The following is an 18,577-nucleotide window of genomic DNA, read 5'->3' as shown; positions in this document are numbered from 1 at the left end:
GTCGTGTGTGTGGTCTCTCCATGGTCCAGTGGGGCCCTCGGTGGAGCCGATAAGTGACGCCCTGCGTCACGTGATTGGGTGGAGGAGAATGTCAAGAACAAATAGTCAGGTGTGTGGACTCTCCATGGTCCAGTGAGACCCTCGGTGGAGTCGATCCGTGACGAGGGCGTCACGTGATTGGGTGGAGGAGAATGTCATGGACAAATAATCCCACATCGGCTAGGTGTAGGGCCGAAAAACAGTATTTAAGTCCTGGGCTGCCCACCACCCATAAGGGCTCTTTTGGGAGATTTTGAATTCTAGTGAGCTTTTATTCATATTGTAAGAATGATATGTGTGCACAACATTATTTAAATTATCATTTGAATGATTTATAGCTATATTGTCTGATATGTAAATAGAAATGAAATATATTTTTAGTAAATAATAATTATGATATAATGTTTATATATGCATGACTGAATATGATGAAATCACCTTTTTATGATACTAGTAGGCAAATGCTAAGGTATTTGTGCACATAAATGAAAAAATATATTGATATTTTAAGTGGTATAAATTTTTAGACGGTGCTCCTATGACAGTTATACAGATAGAAAATGATATTGATATGTTTTTGATATAGTAGGATTCATGGAATAACATCAATTATTTATATTGATTTATTAATAATTTAACTAACATGCATATTATTTTTTTTTTTCATTGTATTACTATGGTTCAAAAATATAAGTATTCACTGGCTTATTTAGTTATTTGTTATTTCTAAAGTAATTTTTCAAATTAATTTAAGTGATTAAAAAATGAAAGATAGAAGAAATAATGTTTATAGAAGATACAGACAACTATTACCGACGTAAATTTAAATATATTATTTTTATTTAATTTGATTAGTGGTTTTTTTATTTGTTAAATGACAAATGAATATAGATAATTTAATTCTCACCGTCCGACCATATGTTCTCGACTAGGTTAATTCCAAGTTCCGAGTCGGATCGTGACGGCATAGGATCGGTGGAGAAGGGATCGCAGCATACAAAGACCTCTAAAACTACCATCATTCTCCTCCTTCAGTTCGGCAGCTACGGGATTGCGGCGTAGAAAGTCCTCTGAAACTCCCATCGTTCTTCTCCATTGATTATGCGGCTATGGGATTGTGACATTCAGTTCGGCGGCGACTGGATCGCAGCATTCAGATCAGCAATGACGGGGTCGTGGTGTTCGATTCGACGATGTTTAGTTCGAGGGTGACAGTAACGTGGCGTACAAAGACCTCCAAAACTCCCATCTTTCTACTCATTCTGCCTCCCTCTGATAACGGTGTTAATTGTTGTTAATGGTGGGTGTTAATTTTATTGTCATATAAATATTTTAGGTGCTTGGGATGTAAATACTGAAGTTTAGATGTGAGATACTTAATATTAATAGTTTTGAGTGCTATGTATGTAAATCCGCCCCAAAAATGTTTTTCATAAGAAAATATTCAACAAAGAATCAAGTCATTATATTTGGGTTGACCTGCGGTCCAAACCCAGAATATAACAAAATTTTCGAGTTCTGCTAGCGACAGCTCTTAATGTCGAGTGTATGGTTGACACCCCAAAATCGTATATTACAGGCAGTTTTCCTGCGGCATGGACATTAAATCTACTAAAAAATGGAAACATTTTAAAAACTCGATTCAGGTTGGACCAAAGGATCACAGAAGCAACCGATTAACTATAAATTATCTCAACAAACTATGATTACCACCAAATTAACTAAGAAAAAAAATCATTTTATAACAATAAAAATATTGAAATAAAAAACTAACCTGCAGGCCGATAAGTTGAACAAAAAGAAGCATAAATGCATCCAAATTCTGTGACTCTTTAGCTATGAAATAGAAGCACTTTTTGCCTCTATTTCCTGTGGACGCCACATTTTCTTCTGCATACAAAGCAAACTCTCAGTCTCCTTTGAGTAGCTCAGTCTAATGTCCCAGTGGAGAGATTTTAGAATGTTTTCAATTTCTTGTATTGTTTGCATGTCGTCCCTAACAATCAGAAACCCTTCAGGTCTCAGTATTCGGTCCACCTCGACGATCACAGATAACAGCTTGCACCTTGTGAGATTATCATAGCAGAATAAAATTAGAGAAATATATCAATTGCCACAAAGAAACAATATGCATAAATGCTCTTATGGACACACTTGTTTTGGGGTGTTAAATGGAGGGATCAAAATTATTCCAGTATGTACACATATACATATATACCACTGAATTCTCAAGCATTTATATATCTGATATCTAAACTTTTACATTTTATTACATCTTATATTAAATTTGATAAAAAAATATTATTAATGTTAACTTATTTATAAGTGATATGCATATTTTCAGTTGTATCTTTTGATGTCATTTAGATACTAGTGTGTTTTATAAATAAATATAAAAAATAGATGTTAAATATTAGATATAAAAATATATGGAAATCAAACCTTGTTTTAAGCCTTGAAAATAAATGGTCAGCATGGAGAAGATCATAAGTTCTTGGATAAGTGCTGAATGATTCACACCAATCATGATACATCCCAAAAAGGCCACAAAAATGATTCACACCAATCATGATACATCCCAAAAAGGCCGCGCTCATAAATAATGGGAAGTGTGTCTGGGAAATCGATTGGGACTACATTCATCACCCACACCGGTAGGTCACGTAACGCTGCAGCAAAGCTAAAAAAACCATAAAAAAAAAAAGGTATTAAAAGGTAGCCGAGTGGATTAAACGCTATGGGGTCTGCATCAAACACTAATAGGCGATGACCACTTGCATTACTCCTGAATATTGAAATAAAAAGGGGCATTTACGTACATGCCACAAAAATGCTTATGTTTTTACATATCTAACAACTAAACATTCATATTTACATGCATATCACGCAAATTGTTAACATCACATCAAAAGTATCACCATCGTTATATTTTCGAAAGAAAAATACACATTTTCATTAATAGGATCATGATACCAAAATGCTCGAGTGTAATATCAAACTTTGGGCATTGGATGTGTACATACATAAGAATTCTGTCGTGTAGATGTAAATTTCCCAAATAAAAAACAATAGGCAGCAGGAAATGCAGTTTTTTTTTTCTTTTTTTGTGAGCTATCATCCACTATAGCATTCAACTGAAAGATATGATGCTTACCTGACAAAAAAAAAAATTGAAGGCACTAAAAAGCACATGAATATCAACCAAAAGAATTATTTGCAACCAATTGTTTCAGTTTCTGTTGCACTTCTATAAATATAGAATTTCAATATGTTTGTGGCTTTTACAGAATTGAGTTGTCAGTCATGCTGTGACTTCGTAAGCAATTGGCGGTGACAGTATTGAGAGCACATAGCATCCTAGAATATAACTGCTATAGAGTGTAGGAATCCCTCGCTAATAATTGATCGTCTTTTAACCATATTTTGTGCTACACTAAGTAAAAGGGGGTTATAAAAAGGGAGCGTGTATGTTAGATTTTCTCTTGCAGCAATTCTAATGCAGGTGATAAGATTACAGTGAAGTCTGGGAATCTTGGCAGAAAAATTCATGAACCTTTTTTGTTATACAAGAAAATGAGAACGTAAGTTCATGCATTCATTTACACATAAGTATAAACATGTATAGATGGAAATTTTAAGTAGTTTTAAGCAGAGAACTTTGGAGCTTAATTTCTTTATGCAACTCAATTATACATACAAATGGGATAAATAACTCAAATGATATGATTGACGCTTGTTGCATATGAGACGGACGTTTTGTTTGTAAATTTTCATAAAATTTTGTATATATATATATATATAATAACTAATGCAAAAATGAAAATACTTAAAGGTAAATCTAAAGCTGAAAAATTTGCTCGTGGAGAAGTTCCTCCAAGTGACTGAGTGCAATCTGCTATAAAAATTCAACGAGTTTGAAAATCAAACTCAATAAATAATTATTATTTCTTAAATCATAATCAATAAAATAAATGGCAAATGCATTATGAATAATAAAATGGACAATTTAATTTATGCATAATAAAATTTACAACAAAAGTATCAAATATTTATGATCATGAATATAAGTGATTTAAATCATGCACTTCAAAGGAAATGTTAATATTCAACAATATCAAGTGTATTTATACATATAGAACTTATCAATATTTTAACACTATCAGAAATATAGAAGCGCGATGCAGGTGTGTGTGTGTGATCTGTTTTCTATGACACCCTAAATAAGGAAAGATAGGTATCAATCTCATGAAAATCAAATGATTTCTCTGAGAACAGGTTTGTCCAACTAGTCATAAGAGTCTAATACCGACACAATAATATTAATATTATGCATATATTTTGCACCACAATTAAATCACATGAATATAACAACAATATATCCAACAATTTTATGCACTATTATAAAATTGCAATATTGAAATTTAAAACACCAAAATTATAAAAAAATAATAAGTAATGAAAATACAAACCATGGGTAATTAAACAAGAGTTAATGCAACGATAAAGCAAGATTAATTACTTATGCAATTCATCATAATTTAAAAAGTGGGATTGAAAAACCTTCAAATAGCTAGGAATCTAATACAAATGGAAATGATAATGCTCCTAACTAGGAAGCATATGGTTATCCCATAATAAAGAGCAATTCTTTATCTCAAGGCTAACAATGCAATAGCATTGACTAGTAGATCTTATTTAAGTCGGACTCCCAAAAGTTAATTATGCACATAAATGTATTAAAATTATTTATTTATTAAGTTAATTAGGTGTGGGGATCGATTAAAATTAACCTTAGCCTAGCTTGAGGATTACCAAGCAAAAGTGAAAACTGTGAATTCAATTTATTTCAAATTGAATAACCACATTATTAGAAGAGAGATGAGCAAAAAAATAATAATAAAGAGGGAGCACACCACAGGTCTTGGCAACAATAAGTATCTGACCATTGATGAGGACGGCAGCTACAGAGTTGAAGAAATAAGAAGGTGAGGGAGGCGGAGGCTGTCAAAACATCGAGAAGGAGGTGAGAGGCTTGATTGGCTAGGTATAGCAGTTGTAAAAGGGAGATCAGTTGAGTTGTCGATGCCATAGCCTCGCCCTCTTTAAATTGGGATGGAAGGCGGTGCGAAACGAAAGAAGGAAAGTCGGTTCTTGCGGCAAAATATGGTAAGGAGAAATCATGGGAATTCAATAAGGAAAACAGTGCAAAAACAAAGCACAAAAGTTAGAGAAAAAAAAAGGAAAGAAAATCTTGCCTAATTACTGGAGCTCGATCGTGAAGATGGTGGAAGCGCTATGCGATTCATGTGGTCTGCACAAGATTGTGTGAATCACGCAATTGAAGGAGGGACGGAGATAGCGGGAGGAAAGAAAAAATTCAGTTCTTACACTTAGCTCTGCTGGGAGTGTTATTTAGCTGTCTTTGTTTTCACTCATCATGCCTTTACCAATTATCAAAAGGCTTGGATGTGTAGAAAAATCCAAAGCTCTGATTTTCGACTGAAGTTTCTATTGCATATTTCTGGATTTCCATTATCCAACCTTGTTTTCCATGTCCAAATCACATAGTTCCTCCTCCTAGAAAAAGGGCCATCACAACTCACAACATCGCTTGATGCCCACGATTGCATGATGCTTAGTTGACACCCACCATCTGATTCCTATCGCCACATAATGCCTTTCACTACTTGACACCATTCTCACTCCATGCCTATCACTACCTGATGCTCTTCATCACGCGACTCCTGAATTGCCCAACAGCTGGCCTCATGTGATTTCAGGCACTCCTAAACGCCAATGGTCACCCACCACCATCAATTAACTTCTAATCACCTAATCTCCCTTTCAATAGAACAACTAAGCTGACTGCCTACAATCACTTACTAATTATAGGTTTCAGGTCAACTCTAATCACTTGTGGACTCTAGATGCCCGCCAACCTGAAATCTCCTGACAATTTCAATAACATCCCTGCTCAAGTTTCCCCTAAATTTTATATCGCATGTTGACTTCTAATAAACAATCTACCCTCATTTACAAAGAATGACCATCCCTACTGCCTCTAGCCACCACAAACCCAAGGTTACTCTTTAAGTCCAATTTGCCTGCCTACTCTAGATAATGCATCAGTAGCTTCGGAAGAGGATCATCTCAAGTGGCCTCCACAACCTTCCCACATTGCTCCATTGGCCACTTTTATAGCATGATATCTTCCACCTCAAGGGGAGAACTCATCTTATCACCTCTAGTGGCCACTAGACCTTCCAACACTGCTCTATTGATGCCTTCTAGTCTTGTCATTTCTACCAATCAAGCCATCTCCGGCAACCCACATGACCTTTCAATGCCACTCCACTATTACTTTCAAGTCTTGCTTCCTTCTTTTTCAAAAAGTTGGGCCATTCCTAATAAATTTAATCACCTCTATGATCTTCCAGCATCACCTCATTATTCAGATCAAACATCTCTTACTCCATGGAAGGTCCTATATGACTGCCTTTAATGATTTCCATGACTTTTCTGTTAAATCTCATCGATCTTCTTAATGCCAATGCACATTCGTTTCTAAGAATAGGACTAATGTAGTCACCTCCATCTAACTCACCAGTTCTATTGTGTTCTAAAACGGAGAATATACCAGTAACATCTAAATTTCAGTTATATTTAATGATTAATGACACTTCCTTCTATTTGAGAGAAGACAGGCATATTATAACTTATTCCAAATAATATTTTCGACTAGTAAAAGTGCTTACCTTCTAAATTCTTCACATAAAAAATCCCCAACTCTCTAAACTTTTCTAGTAAGTGTGAGATGCTATACATATATAAGGCAATCAAATATTTTCTCTCTCTCTCTCTCTCTCTCTCTCTCTCTCTCTCTCACACACACAACTCAACCTCTAGCATGCAACAAATTTAATAAATGAAAATTGTCCAAATATGGATTTTTTTCCTCAAGTTGTCTTTCAAAAATAAGTCAGTAAGTCAACAAGATAAATTTGATGATTTCTTACCCTCCATACACAGATCTCATATCCATGATATTCCTTACGGTGGACCAATTGATTCCAATTCCATTCAGGTATGACTTGCTTACAACACGTTTCCAGTGCTGAAAGTCTGTTTGAAAGTCTTCAGGAGCAGGTTTGCCATAAATCCCAACCTGAGCCTTGTCCAGCCAATAAGGTGCTCTTTCAAGCCTTGATGGCCACTTATCTGGCCAACCAAAACCACGTAGAACAGGATGCACAGGTAACCTGTGCATGCATGCTTGCAAAGAAACATTCCTATAAACCATACAACATAAATTAACAATTTTTACATTTCAAATAAAAAAATGAATTTACTTTTCACGGAACAGTGTGCACTGGAAACACCATACCAAGAAGCATTCAGATCATCAGATTCTTGGCAAATAGGAGGTGTGTTTACCACTCTTTGCTCATAGCATTCATTGTTTGAAGGCTTTCTAAAGATGACTAGACCAACTTTATTAACAGAATCCTTTGATTTGCTCACCATTTCCCAACACATCATCTTTGTCAACTCGAACATAGCTGGTAACAGTTCGCAAAAGAAAAAAAAAATTAGTTCACACATCTTGGCATAATGCCTAAATCTAAGCCCATTTTTTCATAGTGCAAATAATAGTTGATGAATACTTCCCATCAACAGGTTAATCCCTATTTGGAGTGACGGACCAAATCAAAATTGCAGCCAAGCTAAACGCTTGCAAAAATAAGAATTATATGACAATCAATAGTTAAATGTCAAGGTATCCCTTCAAGCGGATACAAAAAAAACAAGAAAGTTTCTAATTTAAAGCAATATTATTTTATTCAATCATTTCAGTCAATTTCAAAGGATCATATTCTGGGATGATCGATTACAAAGATCAAACAAGGAAATGTTTCTTGGTGCTCATAATCTGAGTGAATAAATTTTAACTGAAAAGTTTATACGATTAAAAGTTACCTAAGAAAGCCCAAGGAAAATTCAGAAATATGCCCCCAAAATGTTAAACTTATCAATGCAAAGATATTTTTTTTCCCACGCATAGAATCAAGGAGCTAACACATAATAAAAATTTACCTTTCCAGATCCCAATGTCTTCTACCGTCTTTCGGTAAACGGGCGTAGCAGACCATATAAAGAAACCACCTGGTCTTAATAATCGATTCAACTCCAACAAAAGCATGCCACCTACAACATACCTCCTTAAGCATGCAACCTACAAAACACTTGGTAATTCAAAATATTCCATGAATCAAAGAACCAAAATACCTTCAATATGCCATGGCACTCTACAACGAGCACAATGAATAACATCAAAAACCATGCCAGGGAATGGAAGCCTCTTGGTGCCCATAACTGCTAATATTGCTGGAATTCCTCTTTCGAGGGCAAATTGCACTTGTGCTTCATGTTCATCTTTAGGAGCAAAAGACATGGTTAGCACGTCTTTATCAAACAGAGATCCTCCAAAGCCTGCAACTCCACAACCAACATGCAGAATGACTCCGCTGCGAGATCCCCATGCTATAACAGGAAATGACTACAAAAAAAATAATGATGTTGAAGCCATGCACGAGACTAGATATTACCTATCATAATTATATAGCTATAAAAGCGAGAAGTTCTAATCTTTCTACATATGAGAGGAAAATTGGAAGTTAAAAGCCGAATTGAACTTAATGTAGGGAAGAGTAAATAGTTTTATAAAAAAATAGGCATAAAAAAACAGGATAGTCGAAAATAAATCATATGCAACAGGTGTTAAAATGAGACCATAAACAAAGGGTTATTACAGTAAACATACGTGCTCCTGATGTGGAAAAAAATAAATATTGTGAGCTTATTTTTTATTTGAGCTAAATTATTTGAGCTAAAAATTTTTTGAAAAAAAAAAAAAGTAAAACCAATGTTACAAAATGATTATTAATTAATACAATAGACAGGTATTATGGAAGGAAAAAAATAAAACAGCCATGATAAAAAATTACCGAAGGCAAATATTCATTCAGTTTCAAATGCATGTGTGTTGAAGCCTGAAAATAAATCCTATGTAAGAAATGACATAGTGAGAAAGTACAAGAATCATGAGTACACAAGTTAAAAAAATGAAAGTATTTTTTTATAAATGGTTAAATTAGAGTTTTAAGAAAACAACCTTTTAATAAAACAAATTAACAAGAATCATCAAGTATATTATAGATTAATACAAAACTTGTAGCTTCAAGAAAGATGCATAAAGATAAGTTGCATGTCCAACAAGACACCTATTGGAGCTATGGAGGGTTATAAACGTTGTTATTGCTTTCTTAATCAATTTTTTAAATCAACACATCGAGAAAAAGTACATTCCAAATAATTTGAGAAAATACATTTTAACATCAATATTTTAGAACTAAAAAGGTTTTTAAGATTGGGATAGTTAGAAGTGAAGTAACGATGAGTTTACAAGAGAGTCTTAGAATTTAAGTTCACAAAATCATATTGACATCAAAGAAATGATTAGTTTTTATGGCAAGAAGGTATATTATGGAGATCACATTTGTACTTAGTGATTGAAAGTATAAAGCACAATGAATAATTTTTTTAATGGCATATGATCCACTACATGAGATTTAATTTGGTTGCGGTGAGAACAAAATGTGTTGAAGTTATACAGAAGTTACTAAGAATATGAATGACACATTTTTTATAAGCAATTGAGAATTCCTAATGATAGTAGGACTACTTAACTAATAAATATTATTTGCAGCCCACTTGGCCTACTGGGCCACATTGTCTCCAACCACAAAGTCTTGAGTTCAACATCAAACACATTTGAGTATGTGTTAGCTTAAAAAATAATAATAATGATTAGGGTTTTTTTAAATGAAACATCAAAAATAATTAAATTAGCAAAAAATATAAATAAAAAATAAAAAGAAAAAATTTGCCAACTACATGCACAATTTGTTCCTCAGCAATTTTTTTAGTTTTTTAAATGTTTATATGAAATTAAATCTATATCATAAAAATTTTAATTTTTTTTTTTATTTGGAACATTTGGAAAAAAAAATTTTATTAAAGCATACTATTTTGAAACATTTTAAAATTAAAGAAAATATAAATAATAAAATGCTTTTTTATTAATAGCTATTTTTATTCACGCTAAATAAAATTTAAAGTTTTCATAGTCTCAATTATATTCAAGAAAATGATCATACAATTTAACAATCTTTCAAAAAAGTTAAGAATTTATTAATTAAAAATTTCTTATTAATTTAAATAATTAATATCAGGAAACCCAAATGATACAGTCAAAGGCTGTGTGTACTCGTGTGCAAAAAAAAAAAAGATAAATGATAAAGATGTATCTTTGGTGCAAAATTTTGAAAATACTTTCGAATATGACAGTAATCATGATATGACTTCTTAAAAAGATTAAAAAACGTAAATACTTAAATTAAAACAGGAAGGTTTAAATTAAAAATGAACTACATTTCTTTTAATCATTCACACATAGTATTTACATATTAATTTAATGTATTATAAGATTAATATTGCTCACTATATCGTAAAAATTTATTTTTTAATTTAATTGTTTCTTATAGGAAAAACTCAAATTTGATAAATCTAACAAAAGGGATTTAGTTTATAGAAGAACTGCAGTTGATAAGTATTATGTTGTATTTTGTGGTTATAATTATTGTATTGTTTCACTTGCAAATTTTATTATTGCTTATGTATGATTTAAATTTATATTTAATGTACATTGTGAATTCTTTGTAGATCTTTTTAGAATTTATGAAAATTTGTGGAAAGTAAATGAAATGTTAATGTCTTCTGACCGTAATTCCTGACTTGATCAATTCTAAGCTATCAAACCAACTCGTGACACCGGTTATGTGTAAACAACGGGGTTCTGCTGTCAAACATCATTTAGCAGCTCTTTCAGAGTGGGGGAGAAGCCATCGAACTTCCGAGAGAGATCAACAGCTCAATCCAATTAGGTTACAACAACACCACCTGAGAGAAATCAAAGCATATAGCACTCCAATAGAAAAAACAGGGAGAAAGAAATCTCCAAGTAAAATAAACCAAACAAAAATTCTCAAAACTAGAAAATCACAACCTATAAATAATTCCCAAGAAAAAATAACCCTAGCTCTAATTCAAATAACATAAAAATTTGGCCCGACAAGACCTAACAGCAGTGAACTGCTTGGAAAGTCCCACAACAGCTTTCAAGGGACGAAATTTTCATCTCTTGTTCGTCTAGAGCAAGAGTAATGCTCCTTGTCCATCTCACGTAAGCAGGACATTTATATGTCATTTGTTCTATGTTAGTTTAATGTTTCCTCATGTTTCTTTCAAACTAATCGATACAAGAATACGATGGAAGTCGTATTGAGATGCAATTCATACTTATTAAGATGGGCTCAATTAGAGTCCTGTAGTTTTAAGATTATTCTATGGTTGGTAGCAGGAAGATTAATGCTTCCCATTTTGGTGATGCCCTACAGATATGTCTTGAACCATTGCGTTGGACATTGGATTCGCGAGGGTCATACTTGGTTGGTTTTTATTATTTAATCTCTCTAAACCTCTTTTGATTGCATGTAAATTTTGTTTGAAGTCCATTGACTAGTAACTTCATTACCCTTAAATTTTGTTATGGCTAATATGATGATGTAGTGGCAAGAATGGTTTATTGGGATGCAACTTCTTGTAACTGTTAGCTTCAAATTTGGAAATGACATGGTTGTGCTTTGATTGATTATGGAAGCGAGTTGATTAGGAGATCTATTATTTTTTTATTTCCATTGCTTTTATTCACAACGAAAAAACAACTAATTACCGGCTGATTTTTTTTCGATGTACTTTTTGTGGCTAGAATTGCTACAGGCATATTTAGCGTTTGATTTTGCGGCAGAAATTTCCACCGCACTAAGTTAACGGCGGAGAACGCGAGTGAAGTTTGCTCCGCAATGTAATTCACTTAGTAGCGGCGGATTACTTGCAGAAACTTCCATCGAAGAATTTTTATAGAGGAAATTCCAACTGGTAATCTGACGCTAGCTTTTTTAAACCTAATATGATCCCCGTCAAACCATCATTCGCACTCTTCTCTAATTTCTCTCTTACACTCGAGCGATATTAGGGCTTCGAAAACTCTCAACTATACTCTCCTCTTCAGTGATGCTTGCAACAGTTCTTCACCTTCGACAGCCTCACGGCTAGTAGTTTGACTCAGGTGAATCTGTTCAATCCCAAATGATCATTGTTTTTTTATCTCTCCCGAGTTTCTTTTATTTTTCATCACCGATTTTTGTCGTTTAGGATTTAGGGTTATGTGAGTGTTTTGAGTGGTGTCAATGTAAATGCATTGATGATGTTTAGTTTTTGACATATGAAAATATATATGAATTGGGAGGCATGTACGTAAAAGAAAGATTTGGTGTAAAAATTAGGTTTTAAAATTTTAAATACATAAGAAATGGGTGATATGCATGTAAAAGCCTCATTTGCTTATACATATATGTGTGTGTGTGTGTGTGTGTGTTAGCCTAGTAAATACATAAGAATTTGGGTGGTAGGTATGTAAATTCCCCCTTTAATTTTGTGTGCGCACAAGCGTATGTATATGTACATATGTATTAGTGTGTGTGTATACATGTATAAGTGTGTGTCTATAGATGTGTGTGTATGTATAGATGTATATGCGTCTCTATGTGTGTGTGTGTAAATACCCCAATACATTTGCACATAAATTTAGGATATCTTATTAATTTGGTGTTTTTATGTAATATGAATAATTTGGGTGATATAAATGTAAATACACACACACATACATGTACATGTGTATATATAGGGGTGTGTGTGTGTGTGTGTGTGTGTGTGTGTTAAGAATTGGGTGGTATGTTTGTAAATGTCCCAGTACAATTACACATATATTTAGAATGTCTTCATTTGTGTGTATGTCAGGAAGAGGGAGACGACCCAGTAGAATTGAGCAGCCAATGGTGGGGTCATGGGTTCAAGGTTACACAATGGAAACTCGGTCCCGCATACCGACTATCTGAGAAAGTTAGTAAGATTCATTCAATACAAAACAATTCATTTAATTTACTGATAATACTTCTTTTTATACGTTAATAGCGACAGAGGCTTGAAAGGAGACCACTGTTGTAGAGTTGCATGTCTGGACACATCGGCGTTTGGGGCCTGATCTAAACAAGTTCATATAAGTAAAATATTATTTTATTTTAATTCTTTAATTTACTTATAGTCTTATGTAAAGTGCTAATTATCATTTGGTTTTACTTTTCCATGAGGATTATGAGCGCATAAGAGAGACCAGAGTCAGAACCCGATATGTCTTGACAATAGCAATGGTCAATCACGATCTGACCACTCTAACTTCAAGATTTGGTAGGCAGCAAATTTTAAGATGAATAATTCTAAAATAAAGAATACTAAGAATCATTTTTGTAGAATTAAAAGAGGTTAACTAAAAGATATAAATAAAATTATTTTTATAAGTAAAATTTAAAATTTCAAGATTTTGAATGTTCATAAAGAAGCAAATTATATGTGGGATAAAATAACAAACACTATTAAACAAGTGACAAAAGATGTACTTGAAAAACCAAAAGAAAAAGTTTCTATAAATAAAAATAGTTGGTGTGGAATAATAATATGCAAAAAAATATAAAATATAAAAAGTTATAAAGAAGTTATGTTATAAAAATTGGTTTAAATATAAAAGCTTAGAGAAATGAGAAAAATATCAAATGGTTTGTAAGGAAACTAAGAGAATAATCTGTGATGTTAAAAATTTCACTTTTAGTGATCTTTATAATGGATTATATATATAAACTAGCCAAACAAAGAGAAAAGAAAAATAAAGATTTAACTCAAGTAAAGTGTATTAAAGATGAAAATCCAAAAGTGTTTTTCTTAGAAAAGGATATTCAACATAGATGGGTGAGTTATTTTGATAAACTTTCTAATGAAATTTCAGAAAATACAATCGAGCTTAGTGATTTTAATATCGTTAATAATAATAATATGTTTTATTTTTATCGTCGCATTAGTAAAAAAGAAGTTTATAAGGCTTTAAAAAAATCAAAGGTGGAAAGTCTGTAGGACCTGATAATATCTCAATTGATAATATCTCAATTGAAGTGTGGCTCAATTGAAGTGTGGAAATATATAGAAGATTTGGGAGTTTCTTGGCTTAATAAACTCTTTAATTTTATTTTAAAAACTAAAAGGATGCATGAGGAGTGGAGGAAGAGTATTTTGATCCCCATTTTTAAGAATAAAGGGGATGCACAAATGTGCAAATTATAGAGAATTAAGTTGATGTGTCAAACTTTAAAATTATGGGAGGGGGTAATTGAACATGGGTTAAGACGTATTACAAAGATTTCTCATAATCAATTTGGATTTATGTCAGACAGTTTGATGAAGAAGTTCAGAGATAATAAAGAGGATCTACAAATAATTTTTATTAATTTAGAAAAGCTTAAGATAAGATTACAAGAGATATCCTTTGGAGAGTTCTTGAAAAGAAAGGTGTTGATATGACTTATATTCAAGTCATTAAAGATATGTATACTAGAGTTATTAGTTGTGCTCAAACAGAAGGAGGATTGACCAAATATTTTCCTATTCCTATTGGATTAGATCAGGGGTCAAATTTAAACCCATATCTTTTTGTTTTAGTTATGGATACTCATACTAGACATTTATAGGAGGATGTATTTTGGTGTATGCATTTTGTTGATGATATCCTTCTCTTGGATAAGACGAGAGAGATAGCATAGGAAAAAACTTGAATTATGGAGGTCTACAGTGGAGTCTAAAGGCCTTCCTTTAAGTAGAACTAAAACTGAATACATGAAATGTAATTTTAGTAGTAGTAGCTCTAGTGACAGAATTGTAACTATGGGTGATCATATTATTAAAAGGTGTGAACATTTTAGATATCTCAGGTCTATTGTTCAAAGTTATGGTGATATAGATGGGGATGTTATTAGTAAAATTCAAGTTGGTTGGTTGAAGTGGAGGAATGCTTAAGGCCTATTATGTGATAGAAAAGTACCGCTTAGACTGAAAGGAAAATTTTATAAGATGGTGGTGAGACCTGCAATACTCTATGGCGCTGAATGTTGATCTTTAAAAGAGAAGCATAAAACTAAGTTAAGTGTTGTCGAGATGAGAATGATTAGGTGGATGAGTGACTTTTCACTTAGAGAAAAAATGCGAAATGAATATATCCAGGATAGGGTTGGTGTAGCTCCAGTTAAGGACAAAATTAGAGAGAGTCGTCTTAGATGGTTCAGTCACATTAAACGTATATCATCTGATGATCCGATTAGGAGAGTAGATGTTTTAGACTTGGCTTATGTTAAGAAAGGCAGAGGTAGACCAGAAAGACTTGGGCATAGTGTATAAAAAATGATCTTAATTTATTAGAATTAAATGAAAATATGACACAATGGAGAAAAATGATGCATGTAGCAAACCCCACTTAGTGGGATAAAGGTTTGTTATTGTTTTTGTTGTTGTTGTTGTATATTTAAGTTTAGATCATAATGATGGTTATTCAATGGTGTTCTAAGACATCTAATTTGTGGCGCAATGCTTGGTGGAGCTCAACAATGCATGTGCTCTTTCACTTGGACGCTATATGCATTTTCTAACTTTTTCGTCATAAATATTATCAAAATTCATAAATGTATTTTCCTTGTTTGAAGCTGCATATGGTTTGATCCAAAATGGTCAAGGTACGTAAGCACCTAGAACTAGCACTTAATCAAATTTGGACTATGAAATGTGCAACTATTTATTATAAAAAATAACTATATATATATATATATATATATATATACATATATAATCATAGGCATTCAGCATCTACTAGATTGTACAAAAGGAGTTAGGCTAAAACCTTCTGAATGATATCAATATAGCGAGAAGCACCAAATTTGAACTGAGTTCCACCGCCAGGAAATGTCAGATACTCTCCTGAAACTTTTACCCAGTTTTGATGGCCCTTCAGCTCTACAAGCTTCGTATGAGGGATATTGTAGTACCATATCTGTTCCAGGCAACCGAACTGAGTTTAACATTTAATTTTGATAAAAATTAATCAAAAAATTAAGCAAGAAAATACCTTCTCTCGGCTGTTGGGCCACTTAATTGTCCCTCTATATCCATTTGGAAGCGGCACAAGGCAGGTTGGGGCCTCCTCGGGGCAATGTCTCTCTCGATGTTCATAATGCTTTGTGGTAGGCAGTCTCTTTATTGCTTCCTCATTATCCAGACAAGGAATATTGTCTGCTTCAGCAGTGACGTTACATAGTTTCCAATTGTATTTGGTAACTTCGCTCCATGAAGAAGACACCTGCAGTTCCTTCTCATTCCTTGACTCAGTAGCTTGTGTTGACCAAGCTCCAACCTGAGCATTGGTCTCATTTAAAAGCTCTAACTGGGAAACATTAGGAAACACTTCATCCTTTGTTACATCCCCTGTACGAATATTATCCTTCTCACTAAGCATTCCATCATGATCATTATTTTCGCTTTGCTTTGAATTTTTTTTATCATTTTCTTGTAGCCCACCATCTTTAAATTCATTAATATTCATGCTTAAATTGGGCTCTTCATTTTTCATGACATTATTGGATTTATCACCAATTGTCTTGTCTTCCATATGGCTGGCATTCCTCTCAACATTTTCACCTATGACATTGTCCTGGCCATCTCTCTGGTTACCCACATCAATCTTACTGCCTTCTGATTGTGCCTCACCAAATTTATCTGCTTGACTATCATCCCAATTATGATCTGTAGACATGTATGACTCAGTGAAAGCATTGCCAGAGCCATTCTCTGATGGCCTAGAATCAGTCTGAGGAAGTTGCTTTTTCAACTCAAATTTACTTGCTTCTTGTGGAGAAATCTCTAGAGGCACAACAGTTGAAGAAGTGAACATCCAAACTCCAACAAGAGCAAAAGCAACAAATAACATGAAGGTCACCCTCCAGCAAGCTGATGATGAAGAAAATCTTTCTATCCATGGACTTCTCACAAATGCCATTTTTGCAGATATAAAAGTCCCTTACCTAACTGTTGCGCATATAAGGAAAGGGGCGTAAGCATGAAAATAGTTTACAAGTCTCTTTTCATCACATCCAATATTGCAGAGCATAAAATAGAGCTGAAAAGTGTTTGTTGCAGCAAATAGGAAAAGAGACAAGAAATAAAGATAGCCTACCAAATTATAGCATATCTACATTGGAATTCGATAAACCTTAGAAGGCATCACTGCCTGCAAAAATCAATGAAGCATCGCCAAAAATTTAACTAGTTCCATGTGATAAAGAGAGCATAAACTTGAACTAGCGAAAGACAAATAAAGATCCTTCGATCAGCAACTTAAATGTTGTAGATCTAATTTTTTCTTACTGATTCGATTCATTGAATTGAGCATCCATCAATGGCATAAAAGAACGATGAAATTACTAAATAATTTAAACTAACAAATTGTCCGCAATAAAAAATTCAGATGAAAAGGAGATTTAAAAAAAAAGGATATCTCCAACAAAACCAATTAGGGTAACAAGATGATGCGTCTCGATCCCAAATATTCTCCAAAAACTTGCAACTCTTTAGCAAAAAGATACCAAATGCTTACAGCAAAAAATGAAGCAGAATCTCTTGAGCAAATCAGTGAGACTCCACATGCCCTAATACTGCTCCAAAAGACGCATTACTCAAATTCTCAGCCGATACGAACTTTAAGTAGAAATATTTCAGCAAGAAAACAAATCCAACTAACTAAAACGAAAATCCAATACAGAAGCAATCCAAAAATACTCATTGAATGAACAATTAAAAATATCAATTTATATCAAAACAGTGAGAACTAAAAATGCCAATTACTACTCCAAACGAAGCATTACTAAAATCCTCAGCCGATACGAACATGAAGCATAAATAATTCAGCAAGCCAACAGATTCAAGTAACTAAAACTAGAATTCAACTCAAAATGATAGTAACATAAGCAATATAAGAACTCAAGCTAAAGAAAAAAAAATGAACCCCTCACATCCCTGCACCGCTCCAAAGAACGCATTGCACTAATTCTCTGCAAATAGGAACTTGAAATAGAAACAGTTCAACAAAGCAATAAATCCAAATAAAACTAAAACTATAATCCTGAAAAAAAGCTCCCGAAAACAATAAACTAAGAAATCTCCCGAGACTGCATCAAATCCCCTGAGAATGAAGAAAAATCCCAAACAAAAATAGAAGCATGAATCGAGCGGAACACGCACAATGCAGTGATTCAGGCGCCTATCGCTCGAATGAAGCTTCTGTTCAGCCGGAAAAGCGACTCAGATTCTCCAGATTCAGAGAGAATCTTACGAGTCCCTTCCATATGAATGATGTATAGCATTATTTTATAGGGTTGTATGAGCCGTAGGGCTGTCAAAAAAGCTCGTTGTTCGCGAAACAGTTCGTGTGCGA

The 18,577-nt window shown here is 33.5% G+C and overlaps 1 protein-coding gene and 1 long non-coding RNA gene across 6 annotated transcripts in view; one reads left to right on the top strand and one right to left on the bottom strand.

Annotated features, from left to right (window-relative positions):
• The window catches only part of LOC110019429 (probable methyltransferase PMT26), a 21,632-nt gene extending 3,126 nt beyond the window's left edge, over positions 1-18,506 (bottom strand). For 2 of the 5 annotated variants that reach the window (XM_020717080.1, XM_020717083.1), the window contains exons 1-10: positions 18,385-18,506; positions 16,217-17,172; positions 15,992-16,141; positions 8,326-8,596; positions 8,134-8,244; positions 7,424-7,598; positions 7,056-7,328; positions 2,603-2,719; positions 2,482-2,559; positions 1,814-2,104 (exon numbers count right to left, since the gene is read on the bottom strand). In XM_020717080.1, coding sequence (XP_020572739.1) covers positions 1,876-2,104; positions 2,482-2,559; positions 2,603-2,719; positions 7,056-7,328; positions 7,424-7,598; positions 8,134-8,244; positions 8,326-8,596; positions 15,992-16,141; positions 16,217-17,143 — 2,331 coding nt within the window. In that variant the 5' untranslated portion in view covers positions 17,144-17,172; positions 18,385-18,506 and the 3' untranslated portion in view covers positions 1,814-1,875. Of the gene's footprint in view, positions 1-1,813; positions 2,105-2,481; positions 2,560-2,602; positions 2,720-7,055; positions 7,329-7,423; positions 7,599-8,133; positions 8,245-8,325; positions 8,597-15,991; positions 16,142-16,216; positions 17,173-17,320; positions 17,537-17,740; positions 17,770-18,384 lie in introns of those variants that run through there. The other 3 variants (XM_020717082.1, XM_020717081.1, XM_020717084.1) reach the window with 3 other exon arrangements.
• Positions 1-18,577, top strand: part of LOC110019431 — a 76,966-nt gene that overhangs the window by 28,317 nt on the left and 30,072 nt on the right. The window lies entirely within an intron of this gene.

Source organism: Phalaenopsis equestris, unplaced genomic scaffold, assembly GCF_001263595.1.
Source record: "Phalaenopsis equestris unplaced genomic scaffold, ASM126359v1 Scaffold000055, whole genome shotgun sequence".
In the NCBI taxonomy this organism is placed as follows: domain Eukaryota; kingdom Viridiplantae; phylum Streptophyta; class Magnoliopsida; order Asparagales; family Orchidaceae; genus Phalaenopsis; species Phalaenopsis equestris.
This window is presented reverse-complemented; position numbering and strand designations above follow the sequence as displayed.